General features: G+C 39.0%; 1 protein-coding gene across 3 annotated transcripts; it reads left to right on the top strand.

Annotated features, from left to right (window-relative positions):
* The first annotated feature begins 5,928 nt into the window (after nt 1-5,928).
* Nucleotides 5,929-27,664, top strand: LOC135586671 (GCN5-related N-acetyltransferase 9-like). Of its 3 annotated transcripts, XR_010493267.1 has the most exons (8): nt 5,929-6,268; nt 6,378-6,449; nt 12,253-12,340; nt 16,959-17,091; nt 17,193-17,231; nt 17,459-17,516; nt 26,707-26,795; nt 27,349-27,664. XR_010493267.1 is itself a non-coding variant. In XM_065137038.1 (7 exons), exons 1-6 carry the CDS (start codon nt 6,034-6,036, stop codon nt 17,510-17,512), a joined length of 621 nt encoding a protein of 206 aa, XP_064993110.1. In that variant the 5' UTR covers nt 5,930-6,033; the 3' UTR covers nt 17,513-17,516; nt 27,349-27,664. The 3 variants fall into 3 exon arrangements, 2 of the variants coding, with proteins under 2 accessions (XP_064993109.1, XP_064993110.1); XM_065137038.1 differs by lacking the exon at nt 26,707-26,795 and having other exon boundaries at nt 5,930-6,268; XM_065137037.1 differs by lacking the exons at nt 17,459-17,516; nt 26,707-26,795.
* The last annotated feature ends 140 nt before the right edge of the window (nt 27,665-27,804 follow it).

Here is a 27,804-nt window from a genome sequence, read left to right as displayed (position 1 = left end):
TCTTAAGAAATCGTTAGTAAAAGTACTGAAGTTAGAATAACCACCTATGACATGAGTTGATATGAGATCACATATATCACTATATATGAGTTCCAACAACTCAGTGGCTCTCTCTCTAGTTCTACTAAATGGAGAGTCGATCAATTTTTCATGAAGGCAAGACTCGCAAGTTACATATGACTCACAGTCGAATGGATCTAGGTATCCATCCTTTAGTACCTTCTGAATCATTCTCTCATAGATATGACCTAGCATACAATGCCATAGGTATACACTGTTCACCTCATCACATTTCCTCTTGGACACATTTATATTTATGATATGTAGAGTAGTGTCTAGCATAAACAAACCATTATGTAATGTTCCTCTTGTGATGATCTTATCATCTAATAATATTGAACAACTATTATTCTTAAAACTAATTTATATCTACTAATTGTCAAACATGAAATGGAAATAATATTTTTGATAATAGAAAGAATAAAATAGCATGCATCCAATGCAAGAATAAAATACCAAGCAGATGTAATGTGACTTCGCCAATAACCACTATAGCAACTTTTGCTCCATTGCCCATCTTGAGATCCATCTCGCTTCTCATCAATCTCCTAGGTCTTACTAGGGTCTGCAATGAATTATAAATATTATAAGCACTGCCGATATCCAATATCCATGTGTTATCATAAGAATCTAACAAATAGAGACTAATCATGAATGTACTTGAAGCTTCTCCAAGCTTCTGTTTCGCTCTCTTTGTAATGTACTCTTTGTAGTTCCTATTCTAGTGTCCGTCTTTGTCATAGTGGAAGTACTAGCTTTTGTCCTTTGTTGGGTCCTTCTTAGCAACTTTGCTTTACCCGATTCACCCTTGCCCTTCTTAAGGGATTTTTCTACCTTTCTTTTCTTTATGATCTCATTAGTATAGAGAACTGGCTTCTCTTTCTTGATAGTACTCTCTGCCTCCCTCAACATATTGAGAACTCATGGAGAGTCATCTCAAGCTTATTCATATTAAAATTCATTATGAACTATGAAAAGGAATCTGTTAGGGACTAAAGCATAGGATCCAAACACAAGTTATCCTCTAGGACTATTCCTAGACCTATGAGTTTCTATATCCACTCAATCATTTTTAGGACATGGTTCTGAACCAATGTCCCCTCAGTCATCTTGGAGTGGAAGAGACTCTTGGATATTGTTAGGACTCTAGCTAGGAGAATCCTAATTGAGAGGGACATTCATGTAAAACCTACCTAAGCTGACCCCTATTAAAGAGGTGAAGAGGCCGGCTAGGGTTAGGAGGTTGTTTCTTATAGAAGAATTAGGAGTTGTAAGGGAATATGAGTCTTGAGTAGAAGTCCTATTAGGAGTTGGTTAGAAGTAGGAGTCTTGAGTAGGAGTCCTATTAGGAGTTAGGGTTTAGAAGCCCTATAAATAGTCATATATTCCTCCTCTTTTTATAAGTAATAGATTAATCTTTTCTGCAGCCTTTGAGCAGCAACTTAGAGGGAGGAACCCCTATAGAATTCCAAGGAGGCCGATCCCCTAAAAAGATCAACCCCAAGTTTAGAATCTGCAAGGGTTCTAACACCTGGTATTAGAGCAGCATTCTTGGCATCTTGCTGCCCTTCCATAGCCACCCAAAGCAATTCCCATAATTGCTTAAAAGATCATCGTCAAATTCCACCGTCATCTCCACCACCGCAGATCATTCTTTGATCCCCCCGTGAATTATAACAGGTTCTGGTTTCCTACCTTACTGCTACTGCAATTTAGTTATCCTTATTCGAAAATCCCAAAAAAATTGTTCCTATATTGCTACATAAACTTTTCGTCACAAAGTTTTCATCTCTACGACGAAAGATACATTGCAGAATTCCAACCGCATAGCACTATCTGTTTGATCATGCTACTATATTTTTTCTATTCAAATTTCCATGAAATTTTTATGACATCTTTGACACTTGCTAACAACAGATTTCCCTTTAGTTTTGTTAAAAAATTCTCAATATAAATCATTGATCTTTTACGTCTAATCTGCTATACTTGAAAATCTATATTGTAAAATTTCAACCGCGTAGCACTGTTTGTTTGATCTTGATACAATATTTTTTCTATCCAAATCTCTCTGAAATTTTTATGATAACTTTGACACTTCTTGAAGTAGATTTTTCTTTGGTTTTATCAAAAAATTCTTAATATAAATCACTGATCTTTTATGTCCAATCTGCTTCACTTGAAAATCTGTGCTGCAGAAAATTTCAGCTGCATATTATTGCCTTAACCCATCTATTTACAATCTTTTTTGAATTAAATTTCTTATACACTTTATATATTATCTTGGAATCCATCTAGTATTGATATATTAATGAATTCATCTCTAAAAATGATTTTGTGTTGCTACAAATTTTCATCGCAAACCGTTGAAATTTTTCGATGAGAATTCTGCTATCGCAACTTGCACCAATTTTGTTGCTATTATACTGCCAAAATTTTCTTAATTAAATTGAGCATCCTTACTGTCATATAAACTGAGATTTTTCTATCAATTCCCTCCTTAAATCTCTCAAGTTTTTGGTAAAAATTTTATCGAGAAACCGCTGTTTCTTCGACGATAATTCTGCTCTTACAAGATAGCACATACTTGCAGCAATTTCCACTGATTTCTATCAAACCTTTGCTGTCATCTACCACAGATCCAAAACTTTCATCCATAGCCATAAAACTCCACTAAATCACACCTTCAAACTGCACCCAAAATAGAAACAAAATAAGCCTAAACCGTAGCCTACATCCACCAATCCACCAACCCTTTCGACCATCACTTCTCTCAACCTATACATGCTTTAAACTCAACGACAAAAGAGAGATCTTAATATCACAGATTTGGAGGCATATACTATGGTATCTAAGGAGGTAATCAATGCTAAATTTGAAGTATTGGAAGCGCGAATGGAGGATAAGATTCGGACTCTCTTTACTGAACTCGGTTTGGACCGACCACTAAGCCCGAAGAAATCACATCAAGGAGAGAGCTCTAAACAATCACACCAAGCCCAAAGAGATGACTTCCAAGGGAGGGGAGGCTCTATGACCGACCCCAACTATCCACGCATGAGAGTAGACTTCCCTAGATGGGAAGAAGAAGACCCGATTGGTTGGATCTCGTGCGCGGAGTAATATTTTTGGTACCACAAAATCGCGGACGCATCTATGGTAAAAATTACGGCTATATATCTTGGAAGGGATGCTATACAATGGTTTGACTGGTTTGAAAATACTCATGGAGTCCTCTCATGCTAACAATTCAAAGAAGAACTGTTGATCCACTTCAGACTAACCGATTACGAGAACATTGATGGACAACTAGTAAAGATCCGACAAACCTCCTTGCGAGGAGGGAAGGTTGCTGCCCTGTTTTTATCACTGCGTGAGAAGAGAGTGCCAAGGAATCATGAGCGGCCAGGGATTGAGGCTGGGGGAGTTGTTGTCGATGACAGTGGAGAAGAGGAAGAAACAACGGTGATGGCATAGGGAGTTTCCTTGTTTCAGTCACTACGATGAGGGAAGGTTGCTGTCGAGGTCGAGAGGCAACAATGGTGGCATGGCTAGGAGCAAGGTCATCGAGGGCTAAGAGCAACGAAGGGTCATTGAGGCTAGGAGCGATGAGGAGGGTGGTCCACTGGCCAGGAAACAACGATGACGACCCTTTCTCACATGAGCAAGATAGGGTGTGGCTACTTGGGCATGTTGGTAGCTTTAACCTTTTTTTTTTTTCTTTGAGATGATGATGGTTGCGACGATGAATGACATGAGAAATTGTAGCGAGAATGCCGAGGATCACTGCTCTGATACCAAATAATAAGCCCCTTATGGTTGGTTTTATCATAGAAGAGGAAGAAAAGGGATGATCACTTCGAGGGGATCGGCCTCCTAGGGTTTGTCAAAAGACTGAAATAATATTTCATTGATGGTGAAAAGAAATAGGTACATCCATATTTATAGAGTTCTACCCTTGAGTCTATCAGGACTTAGACTTCTAATAAATAAATAAATATCAAATAAGCCCCTATCCGACTCTACTCGACTAGACAAACTTAATGAAATATTATTCAAAGTTCAGAAAATAAAAGGGATTATAACAAAATGGTAGCCAACCTTATGAAGGTAATTGAGTGTCAATAAAGGATCATAAACTCTTAATATCATAAGAGGAATATCTCGTATATTTTTACTTATGTAAATCCCTAGCCAGGGTCAATCAGATCATGATGAATCCAATAAGCATGAGATTCAGATTAAGAGAGAAGGAATTCTTCGAGAGAATCTGATTAGAGTGAGACTCTGATAGATTTCGCATAGGTCTGATAGCACTATATTTGGTATACAATCTTTGAGATATTAGATAAATGATAGACTATAGATACATGATAACTTAGGACAGACATGTCTAATATAGACAACCGATAAAAGCCAAGGGGAAGAGTCACATAATTGCTTAATAGCGTGAATACATTAAGAATGGTGTGAGATTACTCGGATGAAAAGAGAGTATAAATTAGTGGGATAACCATGATAAGAGGATAAGAAATTTAGAAAGAAAACCTTAGCTATTAAAGTTGGATTACTATATAAATATTTTATGTATTTGAACAGCTTAACGAGGAAGAGGTATAAAAAGTACTTTAGAGTTTTCTTGATAGATTTATGTAAGAATGTGTAAAAGGAGTCTTCGAGGGGTTTGAATTAACCCAATAAAAAAGTGTTAAACAATATAAATATACCTGATACAATTTTTTGGAGTTTATGTTTGTTGGTTCATTCTCTAAATGTGTTTTAATTCAATGCAGGTAGGAAGATCATCATTTGATATATATGAATGCTTACAAACAACAACATATCTCATTATAATAGCTACTATATGAATATTCTTTCCTGTAAATATGAATATTCTTTCAAAACTATGGATGGGTTATATTGGATATCATGTCATGTTGTTATTCGGATTCTACGAAGTCCATCGTAAATTATTATATTTTGGATGAGGAGACCTTTTCTTTTCCTACCTTTTCAGTTTTTAATATTTTTTTGGGTCAGATTTGATTTAATAAATTCTAAACCGATCCAAATAAAATTGAAACTGCATCAAAAATATTCGTCAGATAATTTAAGATACTATTGTAGGATGGAAAACTTGAGAAATAAGATTCAAACTGTAACATAAAATTATTAAAAGTTTATAAAATAACTTAAATTATATATCAACACATTTCAACATAAATTTTAGACAGTTTATTCTTAAACAATATTTTAATAATTTTTTAGTACAATATTCAGCATACAATATATGGAAATATTAAAACGAGCAAAAAAGTAACTAAAAAACTTTGAATATAATAGATACTATTTGATCATAGATGTTATTAAAAAAAATTAATTTTGATAATTAAATATCATAAAATTTTTTAAAAATAAAAAATGGGTATTTTATTATCTTAACATCATATTCTAGTGATTCTGAGATGATTAGTATTATTATTTTAATTTTAAAAATTTTATAATAATTAATAATCGATTTCTAAAATAGAATATATGATCAATTTATTTTAGTAAAAAATCCAGAGTATTTTCGTTCAAATAGAAAACAAAGCATAAGCAAAAATAAATACGAGGATATCATTCGATAAAATATCAATAGTAATTTTTTTTTTTGTGGATAAAATGCCTTAGAAACAAAGAATCGGTTGCAAAAGGTGAAAGGAAAAGTGAGGAGGAATAACGTTTGAATTTTAGAAAGTAAAGACTCTGTGAAGAAAAAAAAAAATGAAAACGAAAAAAAAAGTAAAAAAACCAGTGATTTCTTTTTTCGAAAATTCGCCCAAAAATTAACGCCCTTTGTCGAGAGCCCATCTCGTTTTAATTGGCATCGTACGCGAAATCGATTCCGAGAAGGGTGTCTGCCGAAGAAATCATAACATACTCGGGAGTCCCTCCGCTTCTCTCCGCTCCCCGTTTCTCCATCGCCAGCCGGAGATGTCTAAACTTGCGGGCGACGGGGAGAGGGAATGGGAGGAAATGGGAGGAATGGTGCCGGTGGGGAGGAGCTTGCAAGGGGAGAAGGTGATTCTGGTGCCCTACATGAGGGAGCACGTGCCCACGTACCACAGGTGGATGCAGGACCCCGCCCTCCTCGCCGCCACCGCCTCCGAGCCCCTCACCCTCCACCAGGAGTACCAGATGCACGGCTCCTGGACCCAGGATCCCCTCAGTAATCGACCCTAATTCCCCTTTCCCCCTTCTTTCTTTCCTCTTTGACGAATCACTTTGCTCTTGAGAACTGATCCATGGGATCGATCGATGGTTTGTTGTTGTTGCAGAGCATACTTTTATATTGCTAGACAAGCAGCTGATCCAGGGTGGTTTTGTCCCTGGGGACCCCCACGTCGAAGGTTCTTCCTCTAGACCTGGCTTCTTTCTGTTCTCTTTCCATCTCAATCGCATCATTCATCGTAAATTGAGTAGTCTGTGCTTGTCGTGCCTGATGAAGCAATTTATGTTTTTGTCGCATTGAGTTGGTTTTGTGAATTTGGTTTCAGCTAGAAATACCTCAATTATAGGTGCCGCATTTGAAGATCTAGTCTTTTGAGGAATTGGAGCAGTTCGCTTTTGGATAGATGTTTTTATAATATTATTTTTGTAGGATGTTATTAGTATTTATTTTTATTAAATGTATAATATGGTTATTTTAGTGAATTTTTTGTTGTTTTCACACAATTTATCATTTGTATTATTTTTGTAGTTTTTTTTTGTAAATGTTGATAATATAACTTTTGTAGTTATAATATTATTTTTGTATGATATTTTGGTGGTAAAAAGATCATTTTAGCATGTAGTTTTAAAAACTCAAATTTTATTTTTGAATTTTATGGTGTGTAGCTATGTTAATGGTTCTATATTATTTCTCTATTGATTCTGAACACACATATTAGATTCTACTGATTTCTTTATCTTTATTGTATTATTCCTAGTTAATCCTAATTTTAATTTTGATCTTTCAGACCTCCATTGACGTGCATTTTTTGATATATATGCTGTGCATTTGCTGAGTGATCTCATAGTCTTATGCAACACAAATTGTTATTTCTAGATCTTGAGTCAGGCTTTATGTTTTCTCCCTGACCATTTAGCTTTGCTATGGAAATATGTATAAGTTTAACATGAGGAGAATGATGTTGACACTATAGTTTTAGTCTTTGACCAAACTTCCTTTTGTTTTCATCACCCTCTTTCGATTACTTAAACCTGGATTGATTCTTCTTTCTTATTCATATCATTTTTCCATAGTCAGTACCACATCAGATGATTTTCCCCTTAGCTTTCAAATGAAAGAAACACATTATTTCCATTTTCCTGGTATCATTGAGCAACTGTCTCATCATGCTTCTCCACCTTGTTGACTGTTTAGTGTGTTCTTTTTAGATTTTCTTTCTAGTTTGCGACATGTTAGTTTACAAGGCATGGCTGCTTTTGCAACCATCTCTCATCTCTCTACTTTTATGGTATCAATACCTTTTTCCTTCAATTGGAAATAGTTATATGGTGCTTTGCTTTCATAGTGTTTTGGGAAGCTTTATAAGGGCTAGATCTTTTTTCTTAGGTGTTAATTGTGTTTTTTTTACGTTTTTTTGAATAAAACTTAAAGTGAATTACATTAGTTATTACTTTTTTTTGCTGATTGGATATCTGTGGCTAATAGGTGTCATTTTTGAGTATATCTTTAGTCTTCCACTAGATTACTAACACAAAAGGGATCTGCAACAGTTAATGACATGGCTGTCTTGTCCTTTCTTTTATAGTTACCTACTTCCAAACTTTCTTTTTGAAACTTATTTTACATGAGCCTTTTTCGTAGTGAACATGAGAATTTCATTTCAAAACGGTGATTTAAAAAGCGCTAGGCGCTCACCCGAGCGAAGCGAGGCGCTCTAAAATATTAAAATAAAAAATATATAATATAATTAATAAATATGATTATTTAAATAAAAATATGATATTAAATTAAAAAAATCTAAAGTACCAAGTCACATTATCTATCTCCTAATAGCAAAAATGTCAAAAGACTCAAAATTCAAAACAATAAAGTTTTACATCAAAGTCATTCATCATGATAATTAACATCGTTATCATTTTCAAACAATTCATTTTCATTGAGTTCATTCTTTTCCTTTGGTCCTTTTTCATCAAAATATATTTCATTCTCTTCAACAATAACAAGAGCTGAGCTTGATGTTGTTGCACTTATTCTTCTCTTCGTCATCTATCTTGTATATGCTTGTAATTCTCCACACTTGAAGCTCTTGCCACATCTTCCCATGTCAAGCTATTATCTTCAAATACAAGCTCGTCTTCAGATCTTGTAAGTTCGTACCCATTTCTCTCAACAACCACTCATTTGAATCATCAATATCTTGTAATGAGATCGGATTAATTCTATTTCACAAATCATGACGAGCCTTCAAAGCTTGATTATACTTTATATAAACAAGATCGTGTAATAATTGATGCTCCAACCAATTTCTTCTCTTTTAGTGAATCTATCATACTATATAATTTGAAAATATAGTAATTCATCTATATAAAAAAGTAAATTAAAATATTCTGTGATCCTTACATGCTAAAAAACACTCCAGTTTCGCTCACTACCCGCAGCACTATATGTCAAACTAAGTATTTTGATAGCAAATTGCTGCAAGTTCGGGATGGAATTTCCAAATAGACTCCACCATTCAACTGCAAAATTTATTTATTATTAATAATAATATAGTAACATACTATAGATGAAATTAATTATATTAAATTATTAATACCTAGGGATGTAATTGTCTTGGATCGAACTGCCATTGAAATTCCAGAAAGGCTATCGATATTCTTATAAAAAGATAATTCATGAATAATCTTATCTTGCACCTTAAGGCTTAGAACAAATCTTGCAATGCACTGATATAACCCATTCCGAACTTCTCTATCAAACCCAACGGATGTGATCTTATAAAAGAATTTTGGGTTTAAATAATATCCTGCTACATGTAAGGGACAATAAAGTTGATAATTTTATCTTTCGTCAATGATTGCAAATATTTTCTTATATTTTTTTTTCATTTTCATTAAAAAACTTTTGAATCGTCTCCTTTGTCCTATCTATAGCCTCATAAATATATCCTATTGCAAGCTTATTTTCATTATCCGCCAACCAAAGAACTCGAACAAGAGAGTCCATTATCTTTAATATATAAACTATAAGATTTCGAAAGGATGACATTAAGATGATATCACTGGCCCTCCTGCCTTTCGCTTCTTTTGCCCATTTGTTTGTCATCCATTTCTTCGAGGTAAACATGTTTCGTAGGTTATGTTTTTGACGATGCACGCTCTGTAATGTTAAGAAGGAAGTAGCAAATTGGGTGATATCATATCTCACCAATTTCTTATTGCCTATGAATCCTCTCATCATATTCAAAGCCACAGAATAATTATAAAGAAATCCAACAACAAAGATTGCCCTTTATAAAGTTTTCTTGATTTCAGGGATCTTTCTAATATTTATCAACATTAAATCAATACGATGTGCCGCACATGGAGTCCAATATAAATATTTTCTTTTTGTTTCAAGTAATTGACCTGAGACAAAGGATAACAAAAATGATAAGACTTAGGAGTTTAATACATCTTCTATTTAATTGAAGATAAGTTAATTAAAAAAATTAAAAAATTCAAAAGATGAATCTTACTAGCTAATACATAGTTGCTTCTATTATAGGTTATAACTTGGATGATATTTTGTTCACCAATTTCTTCCACGAACTTGTTAAGCAAATCATATATTTTTTCTCCAGATTTCACAAAAGATGATGCATCTATTGACTTCACAAACATAGTTCCTAAAGAACAGTGAATCATAAAATTAATTATACTCCTGCATCTCTTGTCGATCCAAGCATTTGACATAATAGAGCAACCATGTTTTACCCATGATTCTTTGTGGCATTTTAGTAAGTTACTTGTATAATTCAACTCTTTTTTCAATAGTGGAACTCATATCTCATAATAACTTGGAGGTTTTAATCCCGCGCCATATCTTCTAATAGCTTCAATCATTTCCTTAAAATTGTTTAAATGAGTTGTACTAAGGGGAAGGCCAACCTGATAGAAAAAGCGAGCAATGTGCTGAATTATTTTTCCCCTTATTTCTTTATCACAAGCATCACTTATATTTGTTTGTCTTAATTTTGAGCATCTTGTTTGCCCTTATTGCTTCTATGATCCTTGATACATATATAGGTTCATCGGTCTCCTTTTACCCTTCTTAGTAACCATAGCTTATTTTCCTTTTCTGTCATGTATTTTTTTCTCACTTAGGTTGACACTTTTAGAATAATCTTCATCATCATCATCATCCTTGATATGTTCAACATTATTCTTTGATAAAATTCCATAAGATTTATTCTTTTGCATCTTTTTTAATTCATATAAGCCAACAGCTCTTCTTTTACCTTAGGTGGATACTTCTTGCTGGCTGTTGCATTCTTGAAATTTCTTACTAGATGCTGCTTTGTCCGAAAAATATCACATTTAGTAGTCTTATCACAAAAGATGCAAGTTACTGCATTAGGATCTTTAGGATCCTTTAGATAATTATATTTTCATGCAGAATCTTTTTTTGAATTCATTGAAGAATCTATTGAATTACTTTGTACACTTGTCATTTATCTTGAAACCCTAATAATAATTTCAAATAAACAAAGATTAGTAGTGTTAAAATATAAATAGTATATTATTAATCTAATAAATAAAGATTATTTTGACAATAATTAATAATTTATTGTTAACATATTGTTAATTGTAGTCGGGATGAGTAGAGACCGACAGTGAGAAGTCGCGGTGAGAAGTTGCGGTGAGAAGCTAAGTCGCAGACAACAAGAGGTAGCAGAGTCGCAAACAACAGGAGGTAGCAGAGTTGCGGATAGTAGGAGGCAGCAGACAACAGTGGAAGCTGTGGAGTCACGAACAACAGGAGGTAGTGGACAGTAGTAGTGGCAGTGGAGTCGTGTCGTGGACAACAGCAGGCAGTGGACAACAGCGGAATCTGAGGAGACTCGGTCAGCGACAAAGGAAGACTCGAAGGTAGTGGGAGAAACCGTCGGCGGCGGAGGCAGAGGGAGAAATCGTCGACGGCGAATGCAGAGGGAGAAATCTTCGATGGCGGAAACAATGAGAGAAGCGTGCGTATGGTTTAGAGTCGGGGTCGCGCGTTGATATAACTGCGTTCGTTAATTAGTTCAATTGAACCAACTAACGCAAATTTAACCGAACCAGAATTAAAAGTATGGTTCAGTCGCCTTATATCACCTGAGCGCATGCCCGAAGTGCCCGACGCCTGGGCTCGGGTAAGCACCCAGGCGGCGCCTCTTTGAAGCGCGCCGTCTAGCCCTTAAACAAGGTGCTCGGGCCTCGCTTGAGCGCCTAGATGAGCGCCCGAGCACCTTTTTAAATCACTGTTTCAAAATCCTGTCTTATCTGCATAATTCATTTTCTAAATTCAAATCACAGGATCTCATTATGCCGTCACTTTTTATAAACTTAAGAGCACAGCCAGGTTCATGCATTGCGTGTCCATATGTAGTCTGTGAATAATGATAGCACTAGTGTGCATGTTCATTAATATTTGTCACTAAACATTTCTAAATTCTGTGTTTCTAGTTAGTGCTCTTTACAGTTTTCACTGAATTTGCAATTTTTTTATAGTATGTTATTGTTTTATTTCTCCTGCATATTGCTTCCATTCTTTGTGAGATTTTTCCAGTTCAATGAGTAAATAAGGGTGCAGACCATTTTAGCATTTATTGATTGATAACAATGTAGAAAAGAACTTAACTTTGTCGAACAGCTGATCTATCCATTTGGATTATGGAATTGCAAAGATAGTCAATGTGCATGAAATGGGATTATTAAGTTTGTAAGATTTTGTTGTAGACTAATTTTACTGGTATGCGAAATCTAGTACCAACTAGTTGAGGTTAATATGAGGAAGAATAAATGATATTATTTAACTATGAGAAAGTGATACTGAAGTTAGTTATTGCCTAGTAGGAAAAACATGACTAAATTGCACTGACCTTTTTAATTATTCTTCCACATTAGACTGTATAGTTTGTTGACTATGAGATTATCTCACTGCTTCACTCATCTCTTCAGCTATGGTTGGTGATGTGAATATATACATGAATGATCCTGATGACTTGCATATTGCAGAAATAGAGATTATGATTGCTGAACTGACAAGGTAGTGATACTCTATTATTGCATACTTCTAAATTTCACATGTATTCTTCTTGTTGCATATAATTCTTATGTTCTTTAAGTACACTAACATGCTGTAAATATGACATGCATTTTGCAGGGACCGTTTATTTCTTATGTTCTTAAAGTGCTGTCAAATGCTGAAAATTAGGATTGAGTTTATAAGATAAGTGGGTTTAATCTATCAATTTATAATATGGCCAATCCTTGAATAAAAACAGTATGTATATTTGAATCTATCTAAAATAGATAGTGCCACAAATTTTTATCATAACATCTTGAAATATGTGACCCACTTACTTTGCTTATGTAAAGAAATTGTTTGATTTTCTTTCAATTACTATTTTAACTTGAACAAGTCATACATATGGAGAACATTATAAAATTTGAAGATTGTGCAAGGATTCTGCTTTACTGGTCTAGGACATGTTACAAAGTGTTTGGACTTGATGATGCTTTTACTTTAGCTTTTGAAATGAGAAACACTGATCTGGTGACTGAGTTTGGATTTCTAATTGGGTGACATGTGATCTGGCTTTGTGAAACTGACTACTACTCTTATTACTAGTGATATACATCTGATATGAAGGTTTAAATTTGTTTATTTGGACAAACGGTGAGAGTTACATGTAAGATTGTTATGACCAGAGTAAAGATTTTTCAAGCAATTTGGTATTTTGTTGTCAGAACGGCGTTATTAAGATCAATTATACAAATATCTCAACTTGCTGAATGAGCACAAGCAACAATGTTTTTCTTTTATCCGTTATGTTCTATCATTTGAACGAAAAATATTTGATCTTATACAGGTTAAGCGGTGCGTCCATAGATTTTGTTTAGTTTGAACTATTTGATCCTACCTAAAACCGTTTGGTTGTGATTGCACTAAATTAAAGAACTCTTCAGTTCATGTAATACTCAATATGCATGTTTAGCTGCCCAACAGTTGTGATTGCACTAAATTAAAGAACTCTTCAGTTCATGTAATACTCAATATGCATGTTTAGCTGCCCAACAAATATTAGTCATCAATAACATTTAACTTCTGTATAAATAATTACTATATCTACTCATTAGTTGAATTTAAAAAATATGTTTTAAGTTCATTGTCTAATGTCCATATCTGATGCATGCAGCTGCAGGCAGCAATCAAAGTGAACCTTCTTGGTTGAAACAGAATAAAAATATTTAATGCACAGATCTTTCACTCCTATGCAGAGACTAGAGAGGATATTCATTTAATCAGTCTTTTTATTATCAAATGTGACAAATTTGCTAAGCACAAAAAAATATGTTTATTTGTCAACATAGTTTAATTCTATCATGCTTGCGATGCTGAGGCATTAATAGTCATATTCCTGTTTGCTGCAAATTAATTGGACCCACATTAACAGTGTGAAAACAGAGGTCAATTCCACTAATATTTTTTGTAAATACGTACAGAACAAGTATGGAGTATATAATTTAGTTGACAACACCAACAAGCCAGAGATCCCACAACTGACGGGAACGTATAGGATATCATGTGATGATGACTGCTAATTCATCATGAGGTCAGTTCAACCCGAGATGGTTTAACTATTTGGAACAAAATTGAAAGAAAGGACAAAAAGTAACATGCATGATTAAAAAATGCTTGTTAATATGGAATCTAGGTGTGACACTGTGTGTCTTAACATAAGGTGGTTGCAAGAGGCTATGCTAAGTTCTAAAATAGTATTGATTGGTCTATTGAAGAGGCTGTACCAAGATTAAATAAAAGAGCTTCAAGTTCTTGAAATCCGTCATGGATATTTAAATCAGCAAGAAAGTCGAGGATCTCGGAAAAGTTGCAAAATATCCATGTAATGAGAGCTGATTATCTCTCAGCAACTAAAGCAGAAGGGAACATAGTGGACTGGAATCATTGACCCAAGAGCTTATATGATTCTGTATTGTGCTTGCTTCATAGCAAAAATAGTGATTTGGCAATGTTTCTGCAAATCAGGAATCAATTAGATGAAGCATTTGGTAAACTTGCTAGATTCTTAGTATTTGGGAAATTCAGAAATATTTTGGGATTCATAATTACGATTGCATCTCCTATGCCTAATGTCCATGATAAAAATGGAACATTTAATATTCTTATTTCTATCTGCATGAACAGTAAAGTGACTAGTTTCTTTTATAGTTAGTAACATGGTATGCAATTTCGAATGGTCGGACGGTATGTACCGGTCCGACGGCATACCGGTACGTGGACCACCCGTTACTTGACGGACCGTGATACAGTGCTACAGTATAATACTGTAGTAGCACTACAGTGCTATAGTAAGAGGAAATCGCTCGGTAAGCCCTGGTGTACCATTCGGTATGCCCTGGTGTATCGCTCGGTACGCCGGTACCATACTGTACCGAGCCAACCTCGAAACACTGGTATGGTACGGTATTGCATACCTTGGTTAGTAGTAATATAAATCTGTTTTGCACTCATATTTATCTAGTGGGACAATGACTGAGAAAGACCAATCTCATGTGCTTGCTCCATGCTGATGAGGAATCTGTAGGTCTTTCTATTGCTAGTCTGTCTCTCTTAAATTTTCATATTTCCATGAAGTATTCTCTAAATTTGTTGAATGCTCATTTTGGCATCCACTGGTTTCTGTCTTTGCACATGATACAATGGATTATCATGTGCTCCGTTTTCTGCAGTATCATCAGGCATTTATTTTGACAAATATCAGCTCTTTACTTTCTCTCTGTCCCAGCTATACATTGGATGTCAATATGTTGAAGACATGTCAGTTTATTCAAAATTCAAAATGCTGACTTGTCTCAGAAGCCTGATTGTTACTGATGCAGGACAATGTTAGCTTAGTCCTAGGGTTTGGTCAATTTGAGAGTAATAAGGATACAGTCTGCATAACCAGTTTGTTTAGTTATCGAGTTGTATTATAATTATTTTCTAGATGGAGAAGTGACTCTTAGTGCTGGGCAAGTTTCTTAATGCTATATGATTTTGCTAACTTGTTTAAGTAATTGCCTAACTGATGAGAATTTTTTCTCAAGAGAAAAAACTCCTGAATAGTTGTTTTTTGCATGGCTATGGTGTTTATTTGTATAATTAGGAGAGAATTAGGCATCTAAAAGTTTTGATAGTCCTTCTGGAAGGGCTCATCTTAAACTCTACAATAATAAAGTTCTTGGCTGGTTTACTTTGTACAGAAAAACCAGTAACTATATTTTTCTTCTTTAGGATCACAAATAGTAATTGGCTTGAGAAAAGGGTTTGGATCAAAATTGATTTAGACCAACGAAAAATTGGCTCTTCCTTTAAAGGTTACCTTACTACCTGGTTCTTGCTTAATGTGTCTTTTCCTTCTAATGTTTACTCTTCTTGGCTATTCTTAATGTGAAACCCTGTTAAAAAACAGATTATTGCCTTTCCCATTTGAATGTTTCTTTAATCCCTTGCTGATATTTGATATCTAGAAGAGATAAAGAGAAAAGCATCATCTATTACATATGGCTCTATCAATTCCTTGTAAACCAATGGATGGTGCTCCTCTTTGCATTAATCCTGATATTAAGGAAAAGGCCTGATAGTTTGATCTCTACTTTATTCTCTCTTCTCTAGTTTGTTAAATTTGTATTTTATAAGATGTTCATAATGGCTAGAGCATAAGTAAGCATTTGGATTTCTCATGTGAAACTATTGCATTTTAAAAAAAATATCAGTGGCCTGAACTCATCAGTAGCTTAGAAAATGTCAAACTGGATTCTTCAACCATGGATTGTAAAATTTCCTGCTAAAGTAAATCTAATATCAACAGAATTTATCATTGCTACAGGCAAGGCTTTAACATGAGAACCAGTAACCATATAAGAATCTTATTGTACCATTGTATACAAATTGGTACAGCATGATAAGCTTTGATATGTCAACAAAAGTTACTGGAAAATAAGGTTTTAATAAATTGGTATTGAGACTCATTCTGGAATCCTATCTGTATGTGCTGAGCAGTATGGTATACCTTGGTACATCAATAAAAGAATACTAAATTTGTTTAATATGTTGGTAGGAACTAGTAGGGTCACCTGTACTGTATAAATATGGTATGGTCAGTGTACTATGGTATTCTGTAGGAGTTGTGAAGGTTCCAGATTCTCATGCATTACACTTTTATTGCTTTTAAGACCAATTTTGTGAGAGATGACTAAAAGCAAGCTATTTGTTGAAACATACAACGATATAACGATACTAAGATTGTTTAATATTCTGGTAGGAACTACTGAACTAGTATGGTCTCCTGTACTATATAAATATGGTATGTTCAGTGTACTTGTGGTATTTTGTGAAAATTTCTGAGGTTCCTGACCCTCATGCATGATGCTTCTATTTCTTCTAAAACTATTTGTGAGAGATGATTAAAAGCAAGCTATTTTGTGGAGCTTAATCAGGAAGAATTGTTGTCAAGGTTTTCCTTGGGATGCGAGGTTCAACTCTCCTGTAACATATATTTGTATCTACGAGACTCAACCATTATAATCATTTGAAAATTACCTTTTCTAAGCTACATGCAGTTTGAGGCTGTACTTATCCCATAGTTTCTCTGTTGCAGTCGCCAGAAGGGGCTTGGAAAAGAATCTATCTTGATGATGATGGCTTTTGCAGTTGAGAGATATGGAATTCATACTTTTCGTGCCAAAATCGCAGAATCAAATGCAGCATCAATTAATCTTTTTAGGAAATTGGTATTCTCACCACATGTCATTGTTGATATGCATACATGCATTTGTTGCCAGTAGTAACAGTTACAAGTTATTTTTGTAATGATGGCTGTTTATGGGTGCAGGGATATGTTGATGCTTCTTATAGTGAAGTCTTTAAGGAGGTAAAGCATTGCTGTTCCTTCTATTTTCAAGTCACCTACTAGTGACTTTTCAATAATCGTAGATCTGGATGTAGTTGAATCACGTAGAGACATAACTTTGACAATTCTAACATCTACAGCGTTTGACCACCTATTGCCATATTGGTGGGCCAGAGTTATATTAGTTGCCATTTTCTTTGTTGTACTTCTTGATTCTTGAATCAATATGTGCTAATATCAATCGACAGGTTACTCTGGAGGTGCCTGTAAGAGAGCTTTCAATTAAAGGTCCAGAGACATAACAAGGTAAATGACCCTCTAATGGCATCTTATGCTCATTAATACTGGACACACTGTACTGACCAAAACCAAAATATGTTCACCATTTAGAAACTTAATGTGTTTGGTTTGAAGTTTCTTAGCAGATTTAGTTTGTCATGTATGGTTGCTCCCATGGTTTCAAATTTTGTGAGGACCAGTTTGTTTCAGGAGTTATTTACCGGTCCAGACTTGAACTAGCAATGCGGGCCAGGGCTTTTTGCTCGGTCCAGTCCAATGAGTAGGTTACCACCAGGTAAGCTACAGAAATGGGGCTTACTCTCTGGTTCATACTTGTCAATTGGGCAGTAAGCCCACATAATGTCACAGACAAAATTGTAAACGAGGTGTTTGATGTAATGCTCATGTATGTCAATATCTTTCGGTTTTGTTCATGTTTTGCACAGCATGTAAAGAGTTAATAGTAGGCTTAGCAGCCCAATTTTCTTTAGTTTTGGTGCCCGTCTTAGACTTGTAAATAAAGGTTGTGTCATATGGGCACTTGTGGGAATTTCGATCTGTAGTGGATCATTTTGGACCCTTTATTGTGCGACCGTTCAGAGCTTGTGAAGTTTGTTTGTAATTTGCATTGACTATGTAGTGTTTGCTGAAATGATTGCTTGTGGATCTCGAGTGAAATGCTCTCTTTAACCCGTTTTCTCTTTTGTAGGTCCTAAGGGACCATAGGAGATTTTGGGGAGACTGACCTTTGCGGAGGGATACGCAAGGGTGCCGCACGACGTAGGCAAAACCAGCTAAGTGTGTGACATGGTATTAGAGTGGGACAAGTATACATAGAAATACTTGACATGCAAACGTGGGGGACCTAGCAGGGTTGCGTTGAGGGCAGTCAGCACGCGGGATCGTTTGGGGGAAACAGGCATGGAGATAGGAAAAGGAGTCGCTCAGAGGAGTGGGCATCTGAGATTGGTATTCAGAGGAATGGCCAACCCTTCACGCAAGAGGCATCACGAGGACAAGCAAGTTGGGAAGAATGCATAACGCACAAAGGTTGGAATGATTGAGTTCCAACTACGGCTCGACGTTAGCAACCATATTTGATGGTGCTCAAGGCAAGCGAGACGCTTGGTAAACGATGAGACTGTGCAAAGTGGAATTGGTTGTTCAGCGACCGAAAGAGTTGTGCAAAGCTCACAGAGATGAGGGGAATTGCTAACTCGAAGAATTCGGTACTCAAGCAAGGGCTTGTATGCGGACGATAGAATGTTCGTGGCCATCCCAAGGCGATCAAAACTCGGTGCCATTGAGCATCGAAACTTTCTCTTCGGCATGAGAAGGATACGTCCGTAGGAGGCTGAAGTGTGCAGTGAGTTTAGCATGTTGCTAAGCCTTGAGGGGTGCAACAGGGGCTGTATTGGCGAGGAGTCCCAATCTACCAAGTGCATTTGTAGGGGCAAAACAATGCACAATTTGTTCGGCAAGGCGGAGTAGTCCAAGGGGATGGTGGTCTTCGAAACTTCCAGAGGGAAGGATGCGAAGAGAAAAGTTGCTCCAACGGGATAGATACCTTGGAGGGATAAGTCTCGATTCTCCAAAGGGAGAATCATGTGCAACAAATCACACATGTTGAGGAGTACCTCAACACAACAACCCCAGAAAGCTCAATAGACCGAGCGAGTGGCGAGGAGTCATCGCATGATCTCTCATGATGTAATGTATTGGTGGATGCATTGTGAGATTAAGTGAGGGAGCGACCCAAGACAACACAAAATGAAGGCACACTTTGAGTCGATATGGAGATTGAACTCAACGGAGGGTTGACCCGTGCAATAGTGGGCGCGAGAGCCACCATCAACTCAATGCAAATAGAGGAGCGAAGCAACTTGGGTGTAACTTGGTGAAGTACTTAAGCCGCATGAAGGGAGTCGGCATAGAAGATGAAATATGGAATAAAAGTATAAAGCTTTCCTTAGACAGAGGTCAAGGACATGAACTCTTGTAGCGGCAAGAACAAGATCATGTCGTTCCATGGTGTCACGGACAAACTTCTAAACAGGATGTTTGATGTAATGCTTATGTATGTCCGTGTCTTTTGGTATGTTCATGCCTTGTACAGCATGTAGAGGGACGGCCGAAGGCGTAATAGTCCCATTTTAGTTGGGTTGGTGGCCTCTTTAGGCTTGTAAATAAAGGTTGTGTCATGTGGACACGTGCGAGAGATTTTCGGTCTGTAATGGACCATTTTACCCTTTGTTGTGCAACTGTTCAGAGCTTGTAAAGTCTGTTTGTAATTTGCATTGTCTATGAAGTGTTTTTCAGAGATGTTTGCTTGTGGATCCCGATTGAGGCGTTCTCTCTAACCCGTTCTCTCTTTTGTTGGTCCTAAGGGACAATGGGAGGCTTCGGGGAGGCTGACTTTTACGGACGGACACGCAAGGGTGCCGCACGACTTAGGCAAAACCAGCTAAGTCCGTGACAGATGGTATCAGAGCGGGACAAGCACTCATAGAAACACTTAGCATGCAAACGTGGGGGACCTAGCGGGGCTGCGTTGAGGGCAGTCAGCACACGCGCGACCGTTTGGGGGAAAACGGGCATGGAGATGTGGGGAAAAAGAGTCGCTCGGAGGAGCGGGCATCTGACATTGGCATTCAGAGGAATGGCCAACCCTTCGCGCAAGAGGCATCATGAGAATAGGCAAGCTTGGAAGAATGCGGAGCGCACAAAGGTTGGGATGGTTGAGTTTGAGCTACGGCTCAACGTTGACAACCATACTTGATGGTGCTCAAGGCAAGCGAGACGCTTGGTAAAGGATGAGACCATGTAAGGTGGAATGAGTTGCTCAGCGATCGAAAGAGTTGTGCAAAGCTCACAGAGGTGAGGGTAATTGCTAACTCAAAGAATTTGGTACTCATGCATGGGCTTGTATGCGGACGATGGAATGTTCGCGGCCATCCCAAGGCGACCGAAACTCGGCGTTATGGAGCATTGAAACTTTCTCTTCGGCATGTGAAGGATACGTCCGTAGGAGGCTGAAGTGTGCAACGAGTTCAGCATGTTGCTAGGCCTTGAGTGGTGCAGCAGGGGCTGTATTGACGTGGAGTCGCAATCTAGCAAGTGCGTTTGCAGGAGGCAGAACAATGCATAGTTTGTTCGGCAGATCGGAGTAGTCCAAGGGGATGGTGGTCTCCGAAACGAAGAGAGATGTTGCTCCAACGGGACAGTTATCCTGGAGGGATAAGTCTCGGCTCTCCAGAGGGAGAACCATATGGGATGGACCTCACATGTTAAGGAGGAGTACCTCAACAAACAACAACTCCACGAAGCTCAATGGACTGAGCAGGCGGCGAGGAGTCGTCACATGATCTCGCTTGAGAGAATGCATTGGTGGATGCATTGTGAGATCAAGTGGGGGAGCGACCCAAAGCAACACAAATGAAGGCACACTTGGAGTCGATGTGGAGATCAGACTCAAGGGAGGGTTGACCCGTGGAATGGTGGGCGCAAGGGCCACCATCGACTAAATGCAAAAACGAGGAGCGGAGCAACTTGGGTGTAACTTGGCGAAGTACCCAAGCCGCATGAAGGGAGCCAGCATAGAAGTTGGAACATGGAGTAGAGGCATAGTGCTTTCCTTAGACAGAGGTCAAGGACATGAACTCTTGCAGAGGCAAGAGTAGGATCATGTTGTTCCGTGGGTCCTTCATTCTGATGGAGCGGACTCATCTTGTATGGTGCCGAAGACGAAGGGAGCTTCTGGGCACATGCACCTTATCTCGGAGAAGCATTTGATGGAGGAACTAAGGCGACTCAATTTGCGGAGGCGAAATTGGGTTCAGAAGGCCTTAGCACGGGGCAAGAGGACTCAGAGGTGGGTACTCTTGAAGAATATGCCACAGTGTTGCCATTCAAATTGCTATGAACGAAGCGGTGCACAGCGAAGATTGTGCTGGTAGGGGTAGAGGCCCAGGATCCAGACAATGGTGCACTAATTGCAGCGAAGTCGGGGGACTTCGGGAGCTACTAAGCGACGGAGGCGACATGGTGCAGCGGATCGTGGTGGAACAGTTCGTGGCAATGCGATACACACAATCTAGTCCCGTGAGGGACTAGATCATACGGAGGTATGATCGGGAGCTACTGGAAGCTCCACTTCGGTGAACAACACGACAGCAAGAAGGGCTATGGATTCAAGGAGTGAAGGCCATGGTACCGCAGAGGCGGGTCTTCCGTGTATGCATCGAATTTTGCATCGGATGAAAACCTTGGTCATCAGTATATGGGGGCTGTGTTCCACCAAGGGAAAAGTTCGAATGCAAGTACCAGTGAGTTCCATGGGAGGGACTTGATCATGCAGAGATATGATCGAAGCAGTTGGAGAGTTGGACTGCTCCAGAGCTCATATTCGCTTAAGGGAGCCCGGCAAGTCAGAGGACAAGGCCGAGTAAGCGAACGTTGCTACCAAGGTAGCTAAGGAGAACAGAATCGGTGCAAACCCTATAATGCGATGGTAGAGGCTATGCATGGGAGTTGCAGTCTGTCTTTCCATCGACCAAACAAACTGCTTGGAGAACACAGAGTTGTTGAAGCAGGGGGTCGAAAGGGGCGAGGAAACGACGACGAGTCTAGAGGGACTTAGCTACCCAAAATCAAGCATCAGTTAGAATGGAGGTGGACTCGGAGGAGTGCCACAGAGGCATATCTACTGATTGTGAAGAAAAGGGATGCAGATGCAAGGCGACGGATAGTAGTGCCATGGGCATGACAACGCTATGGTACTGCAGAGGCGGGACTTCCGTGAAAGTCATTGATCCCTTGCTCTCATGGAGGGAGAGCGCTTGGTCGTGAAAGGGGCCGAGGGGGTGGAGCATGCAGAGGCAATCTCCAAGTACCGAGACAAGGTTGAAGGGCAGAGGCCGAGGAACTTCGTAAGACCGGTGTCAATGAGCTTCTCATCAAGATAGCCGAAAGTGAAGGACTTCGGGTCATGCAAGAGTGCATAACCAAGGAACGAAGCAGGCAGTACGCGGTGCTGTACCTTTGCTACTCAGTGGAGTAGGCGGTAGGGTTGATGGAGAAGACGGTACAATCCCAGAGGCGACCAAACCTATGAGAGAATTACTCCAAGTTGGGGTGAAAACTTCCTACATTCTAGAAGTTCGATGGCATTAAGAAGGTGAATCATAGTAGCTAACTCAACGCAAGGAGTGCAAACACTTCAAGTGCTTCAGAAGTGTAAGCAAAGAGCAGGCGAAGGCTAGTAACCAGCTCGATGCATGAAGTACAACCTTGAGGAGGCGGGCGAAGTCAAGTAACCTTTGCCTTCTCAACTCTTAAGAGAATGGGCGAAACCGAGTACCCCAATTCTCTTATCTATCCAGCAGAGGAGCTCTGCATATGTTCAAAGATCCTTCGAAGATAATGGAAGACAATAGTTGTCAAATCCTCACCAACGGTGATCAGTGTTACTAAGAGTAGATTGTCCGCTTCATTTCCCAACGAAATGCCAATCGAAAGCGGAAGTGATGCGAACCTACTTGGATGTGACAACTAAGTGAAAGAAGAGTCAATGAGCAAATTTGGTGGAGGAAGGACCCAAAACTTCAGAAGTTTGCGAGACGATGCTCGTTAAAGCTCCAACAAGCATCCAACCAGTTCAAGCAGCATGAGGAATTTGAGAGACTGGCGCAGTAAGGATGGTCTTTTCCTTTATCTGGGGGATCCGCAGGAATCAACAAGGATCAACACAACTCAGCCAACCCCACACCAGAGTCAGAATCATTGGTGAGTTGAAGCAACATGGTGGATCAAAGGTTCGACTACTCAAAAACAACAGCGGAGAGCAGCTAGGAGCCAAGAGGCGCATTGTAGCTGGAGCAGAAGATTGAAGACTCAGCAAAGGCGAGGAGTTGCAGTGTCGACAAAGGCTTCAACGAGGACGTCGAAGGAATAAGTGGGGGAGAATGTCACGGACAAACTTCTAAACAGGATGTTTGATGTAATGCTTATGTATGTCCGTGTCTTTTGGTATGTTCATGCCTTGTACAGCATGTAGAGGGACGACCGAAGGCGTAATAGTCCCATTTTAGTTGGGTTAGTGGCCTCTTTAGGCTTGTAAATAAAGGTTGTGTCATGTGGACATGTGCGAGAGATTTTCGGTCTGTAATGGACCATTTTACCCTTTGTTGTGCAACTGTTCAGAGCTTGTAAAGTCTGTTTGTAATTTGCATTGTCTATGAAGTGTTTTTCAGAGATGTTTGCTTGTGGATCCCGATTGAGACGTTCTCTCTAACCCGTTCTCTCTTTTGTTGGTCCTAAGGGACAATGGAAGACTTCGGGGAGGCTGACCTTTGCAGACGGACACGCAAGGGTGCCGCACGACTTAGGCAAAACTAGCTAAGTTCGTGACAATGGGTCCCTCATTCTGATGGAGCGGACTTATTTTGAATGGTGCCAAAGATAAAGGGAGCTTCAAGGCACCTGCACCATATCTCAAAGAAACATTTGACGGAGGAACCAAGGCGACTTAACTTGCGGAGGTGAAATTAGGTTTAGAAGGCCTTGACACGGGGCAAGAGGACGCGTAGGCGGGTACTCTTGAAGAATACGCTATAGTGCTACCATTCGAGTTGCCATGAAGAAAGCGGTGCACAACAGAGATTGTGTTGGTGGGGGTAGAGGCCCAAGATCCAGACAATGGTGCACCAATTTCAACGAAGTCGATGGACTTCGGGAGTTACTAGGCGATGGACTATCCTAGAGTTGTGCTTTGTTTGGGTGTGACCCGAGAGCGGGTGGACGAAGGTCAATTTCCAAAGGAGCGAACACAATCGAAGGTAGAAGAGGCCCTTTGATGTGTTTGGCAGAGGCCACACATAGAGGGATCACAATCCGAGTTCATTCCATAATGATCAGAATGAAATGGAGATGTCACCAGGAGGCAACATGGTGCAGCGGATCGTGGTGGAACAGTTCGTGACAATGCGATACACACGAAACTAGTCTCGCGAAGGATTAGATCATACGAAGGAATGATCGGGAGCTACTGGAAGCTCCATTTTAGTGAATAGCACGACGACAAAAAAGGCTATGGATTCAAGGAGTGAATGCCATGATATCGCAGAAGCAGGTCTTCCGTGCGTGCACCGAATTTTGCATCGGATAAAAGCCTTGGTTATAAGCATATGGAGGCTGTGTATCACCGAGGGAGAATTTCGAATGCAAGTACCACTGAGTTCCATGGGGGTGGACTTGATCATGCAGAGGTATGATCGGAGCGGTTGGAGAGTTGGACTGGTCAAGAGCTCATATTCGCTTAAAAGAGCTCGGCAAGTTAGAGGGCAAGGCTAAGTAAGCGAATGTTGCTACCAAGGAAGCTAAGGAGAACAAAATCGGTGCGAACCCTACAACATGATGGTGGAGGCCATGTATGGGAGTTGCAATCTGTCTTTCCATCGACCAAGAGTAATTGTTCGAAGAATATAGAGGTGTTGAAGCAAGGGGTTGAAAGGAGCGAGGAAGCGACAACGAGTCCAAAGAGACTTAGCTACCTAAAACTAAGCATCGGTTATAATGAAAGTGGACTCGGAGGAGTTCCATAGAGGTAGATCTACCGATCGTGAAGAAAGGGACGCAGATACGAGACGACGGATAGTAGGGCCATGGGCATGGCAGCGCTATGGTATCGTAAAGGCGGGACTTCCGTGAAGTCATCGATCCCATGTTCTCATGGAGGGAGAGTACTTGGTCGTGGAAAAGGCTGAGGAGGTGGAGAATGCAGAGGCAAACTCCAAGTACCGAGACAAGGCTGAAGGGCAGAGGCCAGGGAACTTCGTAATATCGGTGTCAATGAGCTTCTCATTAAGATAGTAGAAAGTAGAGGACTTTGGGTTGATGTAAGAGTGCTCGATCAAGGAACGAAGTAGGCAATATGCAGTGTTGTACCTTTGTGACTCAAAGGAGTAGGTGACAAAGATGACGAAGAAGATGGTACAATCCCAAAGGTGACCAAAACTCTTAAAGACTTGCTTCACGTTGGGGTGAAAACTTCTTGCATTCCAGAAGTTCGATGACATTGAAAAAGTGAATCACAGTAGCTAACTCAACGTAAGGAGTGTAAACACTTCTAGTGCTTCAGAAGTGTGAGCAAAAGAGCGGGCGAAAGCTAGTAACCAGCTCGATGCATGGAGTACAACCCTTGAGGAGGCGGGCGAAGTCAAGTAACCTTTGCCTTCTCAACTCTTAAGAGAATGGGCAAAACCGAGTACCCCAATTCTCTTATCTATCTAGCATAGGAGCTTTGCACAGGTTCAAAGACCCTTCGAAGAAACCTAGTGGAAGATAATAGTTGTCAAATCTTTAACATTGGTGATCAGTGCTACTGAGAGTAGATTATCCGCTTCATTTCCTAACCGAATACCAATCGAAAATGGAAGTGATGCGAACCTACTTGGAGGTGACGACTAAGTGGAAGAAGAATCGATGTGCAAATTTTACAAAGGACCCAAAAACTTTAAAGTCTACGAGGCGATGCTCGTTAAAGCTCCAACAAGCATCCACCTAGTTCAAGCGGCATGAGGCATTTGAGAGACTAGCGCATATTAAGGATGTTCTTTTCTTTTATTCGAGAGATCTGCAGGAAACAACAGGGATCAGCACAATTCAGTCGACCCCACACTAGAGTCTCATTGGCGAGTTGAAGCAGCATGGTCGATCAAGATTCGACTACTCAACAACAGTGGTAGAGTTTAGTTGGGAGCCAAGAGGCGCATTGCAACTGGAGCAGAAGATTGAAAACTCAGCAAAGGCAAGGAGATGCAGCATCCGCAAAGGCTTCGATGAGGACGTCGAAGGAATAAGTGGGGAAGAATGTCACAGACAAAACTGTAAACGGGGTGTTTGATGTAATGCTCATGTATGTTTGTGTCTTTCGGTTTTGTTCATTCTTTGTACTGTAAGTAAAGGGCTGATAGTAGGCTTAGCAGCCCTATTTTCTTTGGTTTTGGTGCCCGTCTTAGGTTTGTAAACAAAGGTTGTGTCATGTGGGCACTTGTTAGAATTTCGGTCTGTAGTGGACCATTTTGGACCCTTTATTGTGCAACCGTTCAGAGCTTGTGAAGTATGTTTGTAATTTGCATTGGCTATGAAGTGTTTGCTAAAATGATCGCTTGTGGATCCATAGTGAAATGCTTTCTTTAACTCGTTTTCCCTTTTACAGGTTCTAAGGGACCATAGAAAGTTTCGGAGAGGTCAACCTTTGCGGACGAACACGCAAGGGTGCCGCACGACTTAGGCAAAACCAACTAAGTACGTGACAATACGATACTAAATTAATCAATTTTCTTTTAAGTTTGTTAGTTGGGCAGTAAGCCCACATACGGTTCTAAATTGATAATTTTTCTTTTAAGTTTTGACACTTGTAGCTGTCTTTTTGCTAATACCCTTCTCTCTTCCTCCTTGGTGCTATATAAGACATCACATCTGAAACTCCCCCTTGCTTTGAGTGTGATCATAATTGAAACATTGCTGACATACAGTTGTTAGTATTAAACAATGATGTTTTCTTCATTAAGCTTCATAATTGAGACATTTCTGACATACTGGCATTAAAGATGATGCTTTCTTCATTAAGCTGGATAAGCATGCCATGACCTAAACAAATGGATGCACCATTCTGTTCTTCAACATCCAAAGGTTTTGTTTCTTGCTAGTCATACATTATGAGAACTGGAAGCATTTGGTCTTTGTTCTTATGGTAGCCTGCATATCCTCTTTTTTATCTCATAAAGCTATATATATATATATATATATATATATATATATATATTGCAAGAAAATTTAATGGCTGTTGATGTTACAGGAACTGATAAGGCAAGCAATGGCTGGTGGAAGGGAATACTCGTATTTAGAAATAATATCAAAAAAATCTTGGAATACAGGTTTGCTTTGACAAATTTGTGGGTGTAATTTGATCATGAAGATAAAAAGACGAGCTCTTCAAGATTGGCCAGCAGTGGATTATCTGCCCTAACATTATGAGCAGATGAGGCCAACAATAACTGTCATAATTGCAAGTAGATAACCTTCTCTCATGGTACGTCTGTAGTAACGAGGAAAATTAGAAGCAATTGATTCTTATGTTACTTGGGTTTTTGATAATTGACCGTCATTCTACATGATCAAGCTCTTCTGTGTGTTTGCCAAATGATTACTTCTGTTGATGAGATGCAAAGGTTGCTGTTTTTGACAGTGATCCTGCTAAAGTTGGTATTGCTTCTATTGATATTTTGTTTGTATTCGTGCAAGTTAATCGATG

The sequence above is a fragment of the Musa acuminata genome, chromosome BXJ3-1 (assembly GCF_036884655.1).
Source record: "Musa acuminata AAA Group cultivar baxijiao chromosome BXJ3-1, Cavendish_Baxijiao_AAA, whole genome shotgun sequence".
Classification (NCBI taxonomy): domain Eukaryota; kingdom Viridiplantae; phylum Streptophyta; class Magnoliopsida; order Zingiberales; family Musaceae; genus Musa; species Musa acuminata.
Note: the sequence above shows the minus strand (reverse complement) of the source record. Positions and strands in the feature narration are given on the sequence as shown.

Excerpts from the sequence above, each read along its gene's own strand:
- LOC135586671 (XM_065137037.1), top strand. The coding sequence starts at position 6,034 with ATGTCTAAACTTGCGGGCGACGGGGAGAGGGAATGGGAGGAAATGGGA. Across the intron at positions 6,269-6,377 it reads CTGGACCCAGGATCCCCTCA|AGCATACTTTTATATTGCTA; the intron begins GTAATCGACCCT and ends TTGTTGTTGCAG. Across the intron at positions 6,450-12,252 it reads TGGGGACCCCCACGTCGAAG|CTATGGTTGGTGATGTGAAT; the intron begins GTTCTTCCTCTA and ends TCATCTCTTCAG.